We start from the raw sequence: 13,266 nt of genomic DNA, 5'->3' as shown, positions 1-13,266 counted from the left end.
AGAAACAAAGGATTCAACAAATGATAATTTGAAGGCAGAGAAAAACGGCAAGCTGCCTGGTGTCAGTGTCACGGACTTTAAGCTGCCGGATAACAAAGTTCACCCACTGACGGAGGCTCCAGGTGATACCAGTGGGGTTGTATTGGTGCAGCCTGGGAAAGGTTATGGTGTCGTTGACAGAAGAGTTCAGGATCCTGATGTTTTGGACTTCCTATATGACTTTTGTGGTCAGAACTGTCCAATCCTCTGACACACGAATGTATGCAGCAAAGTGTACATACTGAAATCACATGCTAACAAAAGAAGAGTTTAGGATTGTTGATCTGCAGCATAATTTGGTGCCTACATTATGATGTTGCCTCATCTCATGTCAACTTAACAAGCTACATCCTAAACTGGTAACAATATGTAACAAATGCACTACCCATCGACTTCAACTTAATTCATATGACATGTAAATCCAGAGCTTGTGTGTATCTCCCTTGTATAATGTAAACCAGTATTAGCTGTGTACGTTAATGTATAGTACATTCACTACACCTTGATTGTTTGTCATGCACACTGAAGATCAGCTCCTTCTTCTTTAGGATGCATGTCAACACAAGTATCAGGAGTATTATAGTAATCTTTCTTTAAAACCCTTAGTGCAGATCAAGTCCCCACAGATGTCATGCACTGAGGCCAATCCCATCACACGCAGTGAACAGTTCACCAAGTGGTCACGGTTGAGGTTGAAACAATGCCGTTTCTTTTCTTAGTCTCAGAGCATGTGAATTCACAGATTATTTGTGGATTCTAGTAACTCTCAGTAAATAGTTGGTTTGTATATTTGTGTATATAATGTATTTATGTGTAATTGAATTACATATCTAAGATAACCTATCCTTTATTAGTTAAGACTAACGGTCTTATGGTTCACAATGTGGCAGCTGTTTGTCTTGTGTGTGACAATAAAAGTGTGTATTTGTGAATGGTTTTTTTTCTTGGCTGATCATTTCAGTCCAAGTGATCCCTGAGAATTCTGGATTGGATTGAATTTCACCGAAAGACTCCTCAGTAAAAGAGTCCAGTAAAAAAGTCACCAGGTCAAGGTGGCTGTGGTGTCAAAGGCACCTTGGAACGGCCCAGCTTGTTTTCTCCCTATTGGTTTCAGATGTGTGAGGAGGAATGACAGCTCTGTTTTCTCACTCTGTCTGAGGAAGTATCCGTGTTGTTCTAAGCTTGTTTGCTTTCTCTGAAGTTGCCATCGAGTTGGTCGGTGTTGTGACAGGAGCCCTATGGAATGCACTTAAAGGAGCACATTTACATCTCCAACTACAAATAGAACATAATTCCTGACATTTCCAAACTGTTCATACTTATTTAAAATTTAAAATTAACATTTATTAAGAAATAACATCCTGATCCAGATTGAATTATTATTTCTGTTAAATCATTATTTACCTTCAAAACAGTTAACATACAGCACATGGAATACATGGAATTTAAACCCATTGTTTTACACTATGATCCACTAGATGGCGTTCACCATCAACTTCAAATTCCACTTGTGGCAATTCATGGAGTTTCCTCTTTTACTTCTAATACAAGTGCACACAATTCATTATAAGAATGGTTCTAACAATGTTTTCAGTTGTTTATTTAAATAAATATTTACATAACAGCTTCGTATAAATCAAAATTCTTTTTCTTAGATGACACATCTTTCTAAAAGCGACTGCATTAACAAGAAGGAAGAAGAAAACAAAAATGGATGGATTACAATTATGCTGTAGAGTGGCAGATGTTTTTCTCAACCTTTGATCACTGAGCAAATATTCCCATTTATAAACACAAAGGCTGGATGACATTAACCGTTAGCCATCAGTCAAATACAGTTTAAAACCTGAGTTTTAAGACCTTGCCCATCTCATTCAGTATAAAATTTGTTATAATATGCATAAATCTACATGATAATTTCATATACATTTTATTAACCGTTACTAAGCAATAGAGACATGATATTCTACACAAACTCAATTAAAAGTTAAGCCAGACGCTGCCAATCAGCACATGATAAAAAATAAAATAAAATAAAATCTGAAAAACGATAAAAAAAAGAAAACAATAATTCTTTCAGGCACATTCAAAGCAATAGACAGGCTGGGTGAAATTAAAAGACATCAGTCATACAGTATAGGCTACAATGCCCTGCTAAATGGTGTACAGTATATGGCTCAGCTAATTTCAGGCAAAGTGATCTAAAACAAATTAGAGCACGCAATTAATGCCCAAGCTACACTTCTAACCCACATCTCTTCAATCAGATTGTATCTCTTCTTGAACCCTCCAATCATATCAACTGGTTTATGCGATTAATTTGAAATATTACAATAAATCATGACAGTGAAATTGTGACACTGTGGTCGTGACCTTTGCGATGATGGCATCAGTAAGAAATTAATATGAAAAGACCCTCAATGTACACATGTACAGTTTACAGGATGTAAAAGTTGAAAACATAGCAGAATGATGGAAATATTCTAAAATAACCCTTTTGAAATGAAGTCTATCGATCTTATGCTTCTCTTTGTAATTCTATTGCTGTCAGTTCATCCATGTAAACCCTACACTTCCAATAAACCCAATTCTTTTACTTAAGAAAGGTATAAAGAAAATATTATTTGTTTCAAAATACTATGTAAGGTGGGATTAAAGGGTAAATTAATATTTTTAACAACACTTTGTTGTTTTCATCCTGAGATCAAAACCAATACGCAACCTCTCTAATGAGCTAATTTACTTTTTTATAGTTACACAAATAAAGCCTGTATCAATGTCAAGTTGGTGACACTGTTGAGTGAGGGCAGGTCCTACTGGTCAGTGAGCGTCTCAATGAGATCCAGCTCCAGTCCAATTCCATTTTTACCTTTACCGACTGTCACATGGCATCGGTTTTGGGTTGAGTTGAGGGTGTTCCACTAACAAAATTGTATACCAAAAACTGAGAAGTGCCAAAATATTGTGTGGCAAAGAGCTTTCCATCAGGGGTAGGGTCAGAGAAAGCGATCTCGTCTTTGCTCAGGTATGATCCGTATATGAAGTTGTTCCTGTCAAGAAAAAGGAGAGGGGTTAATTTCACGTAAATGTTTTTGTTTTGGTAAACAAGAGTTACCCTCACACTAACCTCAGGCATTCGATCATGCGTGAGGCGATGCCCTGACGTCTCATCATGCTGACGACCCAGATGCGGCTGATACCACAGATGGCCGGTTCTGGGACGGTGGAGCAGCACCAAGCTCTCTGTCGCTCAAACATCAGCTTCTCTCCCTCTGAACCCTCTGGCACAGCTTCCTCAATCACTCTGTAACCCTGTGAGGATTTGTAAACGCATACAGTATAAATGGCCTGATAGCACAATTTAACAAGCACAATCAGGTTTAATTAACAATCCATGGCGACACAGCGACAAAATTTCATGATTGATGTGAGATGGCTGTCTCTCACCTCTTGAATGTGCTCTGCTATGAGGCATCCGGCCACTTTCTTGTCATTGGAGATGAAGAGGAAGGTTTTTGTCTGAGAAGGACACTTGGTCTCCACCTGCTGGAAGCCCAGGTCATTGTCCACCATCTCTCTGATCTCCTCTACCTGAGGATCAAGCAGTGAAACAATCGTACACTGATGGGCATTGATATTACGATACGAAAAGGTGTCTTCAGTTGCACTTATCATAATGTGTTACTGTAGATGAGTGTCTTGCAATGTATCTCCTTTTTCAGTATTGCCAGTATACAGACAGTATGTGCTGTGAAAGTTAATAATTTTTCACCTGCTTTCCAACAATATCCTCCTATATAAATTTAAAGAATGATTTGTATCCAACTATGTCCTTCAACATGACTTATTCAGGGAGTCTAGCTCCATGTCATTTGCTTGACTAATTCCATTGTCGTGTTAAAGACATTGTTTACATTGTCGGCTGTTATAAGAAGATTTGATTGTCATTGTATTTTGCTCTCTGTATTTAACTCATCCTAACTGTGAGCAGCTGGCAGCCACAGTCAAGCGCCTGCAGACCAGCTCCATTAAATACCGCCATTAAACTTAATTTAAGAGTGGTTTAATAGTTCTGAGGTAATTAACAGCCAATTAACCTTAAACCCTAAATTCGTATGGCAAGCACCATGCCTTAAGTAATACTGGATAGTCATTGTCGTTGTCCCAAAGATAATTTTCTGTGAACATACCTTCTTCAGAGCATATTTTGGATCATCTGGCAAAACAAGAATCATTTTGCCATCAGGATATTCTGCCAGGATCCTCTCCTTTTTCCATCCCTGAAACACAAGGAAAATAGGTGTATAAACATTAAGGAAAAGTTCAATAGCGCTCTGATTGAGTTTACCAGGGTTATTTACGTATGTGCTATTAGGGGTCCAAGCACGAAGTGTGACATGAGCTAGCATGTGACAAGATCTAACCATGTGACAAAAATCACACTTGACAACCATGGGGGGGGGGCGCTTTAGTGAACACAAAAACGTAATGGTTTATACCTTGCAAATCGGAAGACTGAAAGTTCAAGTCTCACCTTTGAACCTTGGAACGGTTTTATGCATGGCATTTCAGGGGCTATAAAACTATATGTATTTTCCATTGTTACTCACACTGACTGACGGTTGTGTATGGTTGTGTTCAGGGCAACTCTGATGACACACCTACACAATATCATAGCACCAATAACATCCTGAGCCACACTACTCCCAAACGTACCATTTTGAAAATCATTATTCTACTGAAGACCGTTATGTCTCTGTTAAACCAAGTATTTGAGAATGACTTAGTAATTTGAAAATTGTTGTTGAAAAGAACCCCCAAAATATTCTCCACTTCACCTGAAATGCCATTCCCTTACAACTGGCCCAATGCCGACATGCCATGGTTTAAGATAACCATCTGAAAGCTCGGACCCCTTTCAAAGTTGCTTGCAACTCTAGTATGTATTTATTTTCAATGTTCATACTACTTACATACTGTATAATAGAAGTAACTGCCTTGTGTGTATGACATCACTAGTTATGTGAGTTTAAGTAAATTTCCTCTCACCACATATTTGACAGCGCTGATGAACTGGTTGTGGAAGAGTAAATGCTGAGACTCATCCTCGGGGTTGGCAGCAGAGTAGAGCATCCCACACACATTGCAGGCCACTGCTCCAAAATGCTTCTGTCCTGCATCCTACAAGAGAAAGGCGGATCACTCACATCTGAATGACTTCTTAAAAATACAGAATTATATTGGAATTTTTTTAGACCTAATAATATCAATTCCACTTCCAGTACTATAGTCGACCAGGCCCTATTCTGTTATCTCATTATTGTGATCAACAACAGGTAGTTAATTCATTACTGTGTATAAGGTACAGATTCTCTCTTAACCATAAGATGATAAAATACATGAATTCACTCACAATGATAGTTTGGTTGCCGTCTTTGCCTGCCTCTTTTAGTCTCTTGACTTCTTTGTGCAGGGAAGCATCTGACAGAGTCCCACCAACTTCTAGCTTCATGGCTCTGCTGTGTTAACAAAAAATAGTTCAGCTTCCAGTAGCTAATAGGAGAGGAAAAAATATGTGTTAGGACATTGTGATTTCTTACTTTTGACAACGATTTTCTGACGTCTTTTCAGCTATCTTGACTGTGCCGGTTTCATTCTCTGGAGAAGGATCAACATCAGCAACTGTAAGAAAAGGTAATGTTTTTATAAGCCAGTGTGTGTCTACAATGATGTAGAAATAGTCAAGGAAATTATAGACAAAACAAAACTTTTCATTGACTCTAGTGTATTGCACCTATACTAATACAGCAGGGAATTTTACATGATGCTCAATAAAAGCAATACTGAAGACTGCGTCAGTCCTGGATCTGATTGAGACTAGAATATGATGGAAACACATAATAATTCATCAGAATTGTAAAACATACCTGCAGGCTTTTCTTCACACTGCTGCATGTCATCTGAAGCTTTTACACGCTCTTCTGAGGCAATGGAAAATGTGGAAGCAGGTGAAACTAGATCAGCAGAGTCCTAGGTAAGAGGAAAGACATTGATTAAAGCCTGGATATTCAACAATGCTGCTGATGTGTACAGTATGATTTATCTTTGCATCAGATGTTGACGGATTTACCTTGCTCTTGCCCTCTGTTGGTGTCCCTGGAACATATACAGGCTTCTTCTCGGCTGTGGTTGAAATGGCAGGCTCAGTTGTTGATGCAGCGCAAGGCTTCTGCTGAGCTGGACTTGTACCAGTGGGCTTTAACTGTGGTGCAGCAGAAGCAGCAGGTTTCGACTGACTAGGAACTGAAACGTCCCTCGACTGAGACTGAGACTTTGAGACCGAAGGCTTTACCTGGGCATTACCAGGAGCAGCGGGCATGGATGAACCTGCAGTAGTAGCAACAACCTTTGGTTTAAGGTCTGCTACAATGGCAGGCTTGGACTGTGGATTTGTGGCAATGGTAGGTTTGGTAGTTGAAACGGTGGACTTTGACTGACCTGTGGTGTGTCCAGTTGAGTTAATCTGAGCTTTGGGTTTGGTCTGGTTGGTGAGTTGTGATGAAACCATAGGTTTTGACTGAAGTGCCGGTTTAGACTGAGTTGTGAGTTTTGACTGAGGGCCTGCCTGGGGTCCGGACCTTGACTGAGGACTGGGCCTAAACTGAGGATTGGGCCTTGACTGAGGACTGGGCCTTGACTGAGGTGCTGGTATTGGGTCATCATCTAGTTCAAAGTCATCGAAGGAATACTTAGGCCGGGGTCTGTATGGCTTATACTCAACATCAGGTTTCGACTTTTGAGCAGCAGTAAACCCATTAGGCATGGGAGGGGCCACTGCCGGCAGGGACCTCTTGGCTGCGGATCGGGTCATTTTTGGGGCAGGTTTGTCAGTAGGGGTTGCTTTCCGCGTTTCAGGCTTGGGAGTTGCAGATTTCTGAGCTCTGGTTTTTGCAGTTTCAGTTTTTGCAGTTTCAGTTTTTGCAGTTTCAGTTTTTGCAGTTTCAGTTTTAAGTGTTTCGCTTATCGTGGGTTCGGTTTTTATGGGTTCATCCTTGACTGGTTCTGCTTTTGGAATCTCAGACTTTGGAAGCTCTGCCTTGGGTGTTGCAGGTTTGCTTGCTGGGGAAGGACTTGGAAGAGATGCTTTAGGTGGACTGGCTACAGGTGGTTGAGGCGTGCTCGCAGGACCCACTGAAAATGGAGACAGAGGTGATTCCCAGTCTATGTCTGAAAACATCTGATTTGCTTGTTCAGACTTAAGCTTCTTTACACGTGCCCAAGACATTTTCTCTCTCTGAAGTTCAGCCTGCCTTAGTCTCTGGTATCGAGTGAGCCTCTTTTTCTCATGTGCCTTCAGTGGCACTGTAATCTGGGTTATGAAGAAACGTCTCTTTGGGGGCTCTGTAGCAGGCTTGTCCTCGGTGGAATCAGCTGTCGTAGGCTGGGCTTCAGAAGCTTCTTTGACGGGGGTCACAGAAGGAGAGCGGTCTTCTGCAACTCCGGCTAGAGCTTCTGGTCCAGCAGGAGTCGCAACATTGATAGTGTCTGCATCCTGTGTTTTAACAGGTGGATTTTCTTTCTTCATGGCCTCACTCTTGGCCGCTGCTGCTTGTTTTTCCTCTTCTATCTTCTTTAACAGCATGCTGTCTGTCGCTATGTCTTCAGCAATCTCGTGACACAGTGCTAGGAGGTTCAGCTGCTGACGGTTCGTTCTAGCGGCTGCAGCCTTTTTCTCGGCTGCAATGCGAGCTTTGGTTCTGGCCTGCGTGTTCATTCTTTGCTTCATGGGCTTTTCTTCCACCACCTGTCCCTTTTGATCATCTTTAGTCTTATCAGTTGATTTACCAGACATCGAAGTGTCATTATTATTTTTCCCTTTATCCTTTGCGTCAGCTGCTTGAAGAGGGACCACTTCAGATGTTTTGTGGGTATTATCTATTATTGTAATGTCACTATCTTCCTTTTCATCAAACACCACAACAATCTCATGACCGATCTCTATGTCCTCCAGAATCTGCACTTCTTGGGAGTCTAAGTTACTCTCAGCATTCTCTGTCATGACAACTTCACAGTTTTCCTGTGGGCCTTCAAAATGTTCATGAGCATGAGAGTTTGCCATCTCAGTCTCTGCAGTATTAACTTCCATCATATGAGGCGCTTGTTTGCAATGATCTGAAGCTTTGCTCAATTGAACACCGTCCTTTACAGGTGGTGCATGTGCAATTTCCGTTCCCAAACTGGTCTCTACATTTTCACTTAAGCCCTTACTTAAATTGGCCACTGTAGCCTCTTTGATTTCAACACTGATTTGACATTGCTGCACTCCTGCGTCAGGAAAGATAATTTGGTCAGAACCATTCAAAATCTTTTGACTGTCTCCATTGCCTACTAACGCAGCCTCTTGATTACACTGCTCTGAAAGTGAGGGAGACAGCCCTGATTCGGCTGCTGCTTGAGTCACAATATCAAAATGAATTTCATTTTCTGGGACACTGATTGGTTCCAATATTACATACTCTTCAGATGTACTATCTGGTATCTCTACTTCTGAGACGGCTGCAGTTGTTACCGTAATATTTGGAACCTCCTGCAGTCCCATCTTCCCCTGCACCTGTTCAGAAGTCTCTGTGGCACCGATGCACTCTGGAAGTCCGTTCCTTTCGCTACTTTCATTCACTTCTTCCAACTGGCCATCTGGCATGCTGATATCATCACTGGAGCTGATCACTGCCACTTGTTTTGCATCCACAGTAGCATTTTTCCGCTCCAACTGCTCAGAGACGGAACTTTCTGTCACACTGTTAGTTTGTATTTCCATTTCAGCTGTTGCTTGGCTGTCTGAGACACAACCAAGTTTGTTGCTCTTGCTCTCTAGTTGTGGGTGACTCATTTCAACATCAGTAGAGACGGACGGTGAATGATCTGTTGTCTCCTGGGTCTCTGCGCTCTGAAAGTCCAGTAATGATACACCATGATGGTTTTCTAACACTGTAGAAGCCTCCCTTTCATCAGTGCTCTCTGGACTACTAATGGCCTCATACACTATCTGACTTTCCTGGAGCTCAACTTCTGACTGATTTACAGTCTTGATCTGTTCTGTTGAAGCTTGAATTACATTGTCATCCTGTTGGCCACAAACAGAAAACATTACTTCATTGCTCCCGCTTTCTCCCTCTAAACTACTCACTGTTTTGTTAACTGTATCACTAGAAATTAATGTAGCTTCTTCTGTGGCCTCATTAATCACTACCCTTCCCGCTCCCTCTTCTTGGACAGTGTCCTCCCTCCCTGCTATTGATCCAGTTATTTCATCCATATCCCTTTGGGCATCCCCAGCATTAGGCTCCGTCTCAGCCAGGTTGTCATTTCCGATACTTTGAGAATCATCCACTGGAGGTAGATGTTTCTCTGCTTCATTAGATAAGGCCACAGTGTCACAGACTTCCACTCTCTCCCGATTTTGTGTTTTCAGTGTAGCTGCTACACTAGAAATCTCATCGAGGATTGCAGTACTCTGCATATCCATTTGTGTTTCAGTCTCAGGAAATTCAATACATTCCACCGTATCCTGGTTTTCATTTTCTTTAACCTCACAACTTCCAATCATTAGATTTTCTTTCACTTCAGCATCTGTAGAGGGTTCACTGACTTCTTGGCTCTCCCGGCTTTGTACTTCAACAGGTGATGGATTACAAATCTCTACTACTGTTGTAGCATGCAAATCCGTTTCCATTTGATTCTCAGTGGTATGAACACATGTTGTAATGCCATTTACATTACTGTGAGAATTGGAAGTCATCTGATGTTTCTGAACTTCATCAGTTGCGCCTGGATTAGGTTCATCTACCTTTTGCCTGTCCTGACTTTCTATTTTCACTTGAGGTGTTGAAATAGACATATCAGGTGGCGTTGCAGTTTGCATTTCCATTTGACACTCATGTACAGCATCACATTCAAACTTCACTTTGTCTTCATGTTCAGTATTTTCAATATTAAGGTCTTCCTGAACCTTATCAGTGTGCGTGGTAAGTTTACTCTCAGGAGCAGCAACCGATTCAGCATCAACAGTGTCTTCAGATCTGTTGCTACTACAATCCAAAACCACTGGATCTCTCTGAAGTTCATTATTCACGTTCTTAGCGGGCTGCATGACGTCGTGGCTCACTTGACTTTGTGTTTCCACTATCTGTGCCGCAGTTAAGATTTCTGGTGATGCTGATGTCTGCATTTCCATTTCATTCACTGCTGCAGCAACACAGTCCAAATTCACCTCTTCACCTTCCAGACAGCTTGACTTTTCAATCACAACATCCTCATGAACCATAGTATTAGTGGTAGATGCGTCTGTCGTAGGTACACTGACTTCTTGGCTCACCAGCTTTTGGATTTCCACTGTAGAGGCTAGATTAGAGATCTGCTTTGATGTCACTGTTTCCTGAACATCCTTTTGGATTTGGCTCTGTTGTGCTGTTGCACCGTCGAAGTTCACCTCTTCTCGTTTGTCCATACTACAATTTTCAATCATCACATCTTGTGCTTCAACTATGTCTGAAGTGTGATCATTTGTTTTCTGGGTCCCCTTGTTTTGTGTCTCTTCTTTAGGTACTAGGTCAGGCATCTCCTTTGATGTTATTTTGGTCTGTGTGTCCACGTCTGTTTCATCCTCTGGGGTTGTGAAACATTCAGAGATCGCCTTTCTTTGAATTTCCCCATCAACACCCTCACAATCTGCTGTTACACATTCAGCAAAGTCCTCCGATGTCTTGTTTATCACCTTTGCAGTGTCATGGCTCACTTGTGCCTCAACAAAACACCCAGCGACAGTAACGGACTGAGTGGACACGAGTTCCATTTCATTCCTTACACTTTCCTCAACCTTATCCCCGGGATTTCTAACAACCGCGTTCACACCGTCACACGAGTTGGTAATTGTCTCCAGGCCTTCGCTGCACACTTGGTCCTGCATGATATGTTCAGATTTGGATTCGTCCTTAAAAGTAACCTGAATTTTAACACTGAAGTCAGTCTCTGACGTTGTTACATTTTCCCCACTCGGACTGTCTGCATTACTCCTTACGGCCGGGATTTGTTCTGGTGCAGTGTTGGCTTGGTCTGTACCCTCTCTATGACTTGCTGAAACAACAACAGCTTCACAGACTCCTTGTGTTTCATGCTCACTCTGCTTACTTTCACATTGTATATCTGACTTCACCTCTTGCGAGAGGGGCTCTGTGGTCTTCGTTTGAATTTCTATGTCCACATCTGTATTACCTTCTGCTCTACCAGTGGATTCTGTAATTATCTCACTTTCATCTGCCCGGCCTTGGCTGTCACAGTTCACAACTATCGGAGGAGAATCTAGTGTTTCCTCCGACAAAGCTAGTGTTTCACTATCTACGTGATTTTGGCTTTTAGGCTCTGTGATGGACTCTGCGTCATCATTCTTTACATTTGCCTCACTCTCAGGTATTATGCAAGGCTTATCTGCTGTTGTCCCATTAACAGAGTCTAATACTTCACTTGATGCTGCTATTTCTTGAACTGTTAGCTTTTGGCTTTCTGCATTTTTCTCACTTCCTTTAGCTTCACTCTCAGATTGGATATTGATCTTCATACTTTCTGTTACAGAGTGTACAGCTTCCTGTGACTGTGTAGTTATATTAACTGAGTTTACTTTGATGTCTATTTCACTGTCAGGCCCTTTGTTATTGTCATTAGTCTCACCCGCATGTGAATTACTTGGAGAACCGGCTCCCCATCGACCATAGTTGTGGTCCATCTGTACCGGGTCTGCAGGTGCAGCTGATGATCCCTGGCTTGTCTCCAGCAGGTCAGACAATGACTCTTCAGCTTTGCGTTTGGCTCTGACACGATTCGAATATTTCCTGATGCAGCGTGCTTTGTCCCCATCATCTCTCCTTCTAAATAGATCAGTCTTAGTGTCGTCACTACTTAACTCGTCATCAGATTCTGTGGAGGCTGTTCGTGATGGGCTGGCTTGTATCTTCTGGGGGGCTTGAAGGTTGGCTTTGTTGGAGGAAGCTGCTCCACAGGAGGCACTTGTGGCTTTCAGAAGCTTGGCTTTTTTGACAGGCGGGTCGGACGAGCTTTTGCTGGGACCTGTTGGAGGAGAGCTCTGTGTGGGTGCTTTGTGTTCTCCTTCTGCAGACAAATTCTCCATGGTTTGTGGGACTGCTGTCCTTTCCTGCAGCTCTTCTCTTTTAAGGGTCCTGTTATTAGTAGCTGGTGCAGTTTGGGATGATGGATCCTCCTCGTCCTCATCCTCATCCATCTTTCTCATCTTGGGCTGAGTATCCTCAGACGTTAATCTTCTCTTTGGGGCTGGCATTCTGTAAACACATTTGACAATATTAGATTGATAACATAGGTATGACATAGCAAAGTGTACAATGTACTTATTTTACAATCCAATAACATTAACCAAGCTTCACATATTTCTCCGGCCAACCCTGTTACGTTCTCTCCTCACTAATGATGTATTAATGAAGTGGGATGAAGTTCACATGACTCGACAGCAGTCTTGAATGTGACCAGACCGATGTAAATCAGTGCCGCTGACCAAGTAAAGCAGCCATCGCGACATATTGATGTGGACTAAGGGTGGTTTCCTATCTTTTCTCAATACATTACCTGCGTTTTCTAACAAGCAACCAGGCTCGCTAACGATGGACGTAAACACTGATCAATCGCAGTTAAACTCGGTGGCTAGCGGTTCACCGGGTACGGCATCCGTTTAACCAACTGGTCTGTGTCGTAACTCATTACCCCGAGGACTAGTTAGCACCCTCACTACATTGTTGTCATGAGGACTTAGCGTGGACTAGTAGAAATGCTCAGTTGGCTAGCTAAGAGCGGCTAGTGTGCTAGCTGGGAAGTCCACAGTGAGCGGAGCTAATGCTAATAGCAGCAACTCGCAACAAATGAGCAAAACGCGACTCGCTGTTTGAAGTCACAAAAGGAGGAGGCGGACAGAGAGCGTGGGGGCTCCGAACACAAGTCCTCACGAACCTACTGCCGGGGAGAACACAAATACAGGATAATCGACAATGAAACTCACTTTGATGTTTTCTTTTTCAACAACAGCTGTTTTTTTCCTGTGAATAAAAATTAACTGTACTTCCGGAGGGGAATAGGGGAAGTGACGTAGCTGTTCTTTCAGCTATAATTTGGTAAACCTGAGATAAAAAAAGGTGAGAGGTAATTTAT

The 13,266-nt window shown here is 42.1% G+C and overlaps 1 protein-coding gene across 1 annotated transcript; it reads right to left on the bottom strand.

The window, feature by feature from the left end:
* Positions 1–1,419: 1,419 nt before the first annotated feature.
* Positions 1,420–13,185, bottom strand: LOC143006763 (uncharacterized). Its single transcript, XM_076158039.1, has 10 exons — positions 13,118–13,185; positions 6,170–12,389; positions 5,967–6,069; positions 5,640–5,721; positions 5,453–5,558; positions 5,089–5,220; positions 4,230–4,319; positions 3,487–3,630; positions 3,167–3,351; positions 1,420–3,089 (listed from the first exon to the last, which is right to left on the bottom strand). The coding sequence occupies exons 2-10, from the start codon at positions 12,386–12,388 to the stop codon at positions 2,921–2,923; spliced, it is 7,230 nt and encodes a 2,409-aa protein (XP_076014154.1). The 5' UTR covers position 12,389; positions 13,118–13,185; the 3' UTR covers positions 1,420–2,920.
* Positions 13,186–13,266: the final 81 nt, after the last annotated feature.

The sequence above is a fragment of the Genypterus blacodes genome, unplaced genomic scaffold, assembly GCF_046128005.1.
Source record: "Genypterus blacodes isolate CSIRO-AG114 ecotype Tasmania unplaced genomic scaffold, CSIRO-AGI_Gbla_v1 ptg000076l_1, whole genome shotgun sequence".
Taxonomy (NCBI): domain Eukaryota; kingdom Metazoa; phylum Chordata; class Actinopteri; order Ophidiiformes; family Ophidiidae; genus Genypterus; species Genypterus blacodes.
This window is presented reverse-complemented; position numbering and strand designations above follow the sequence as displayed.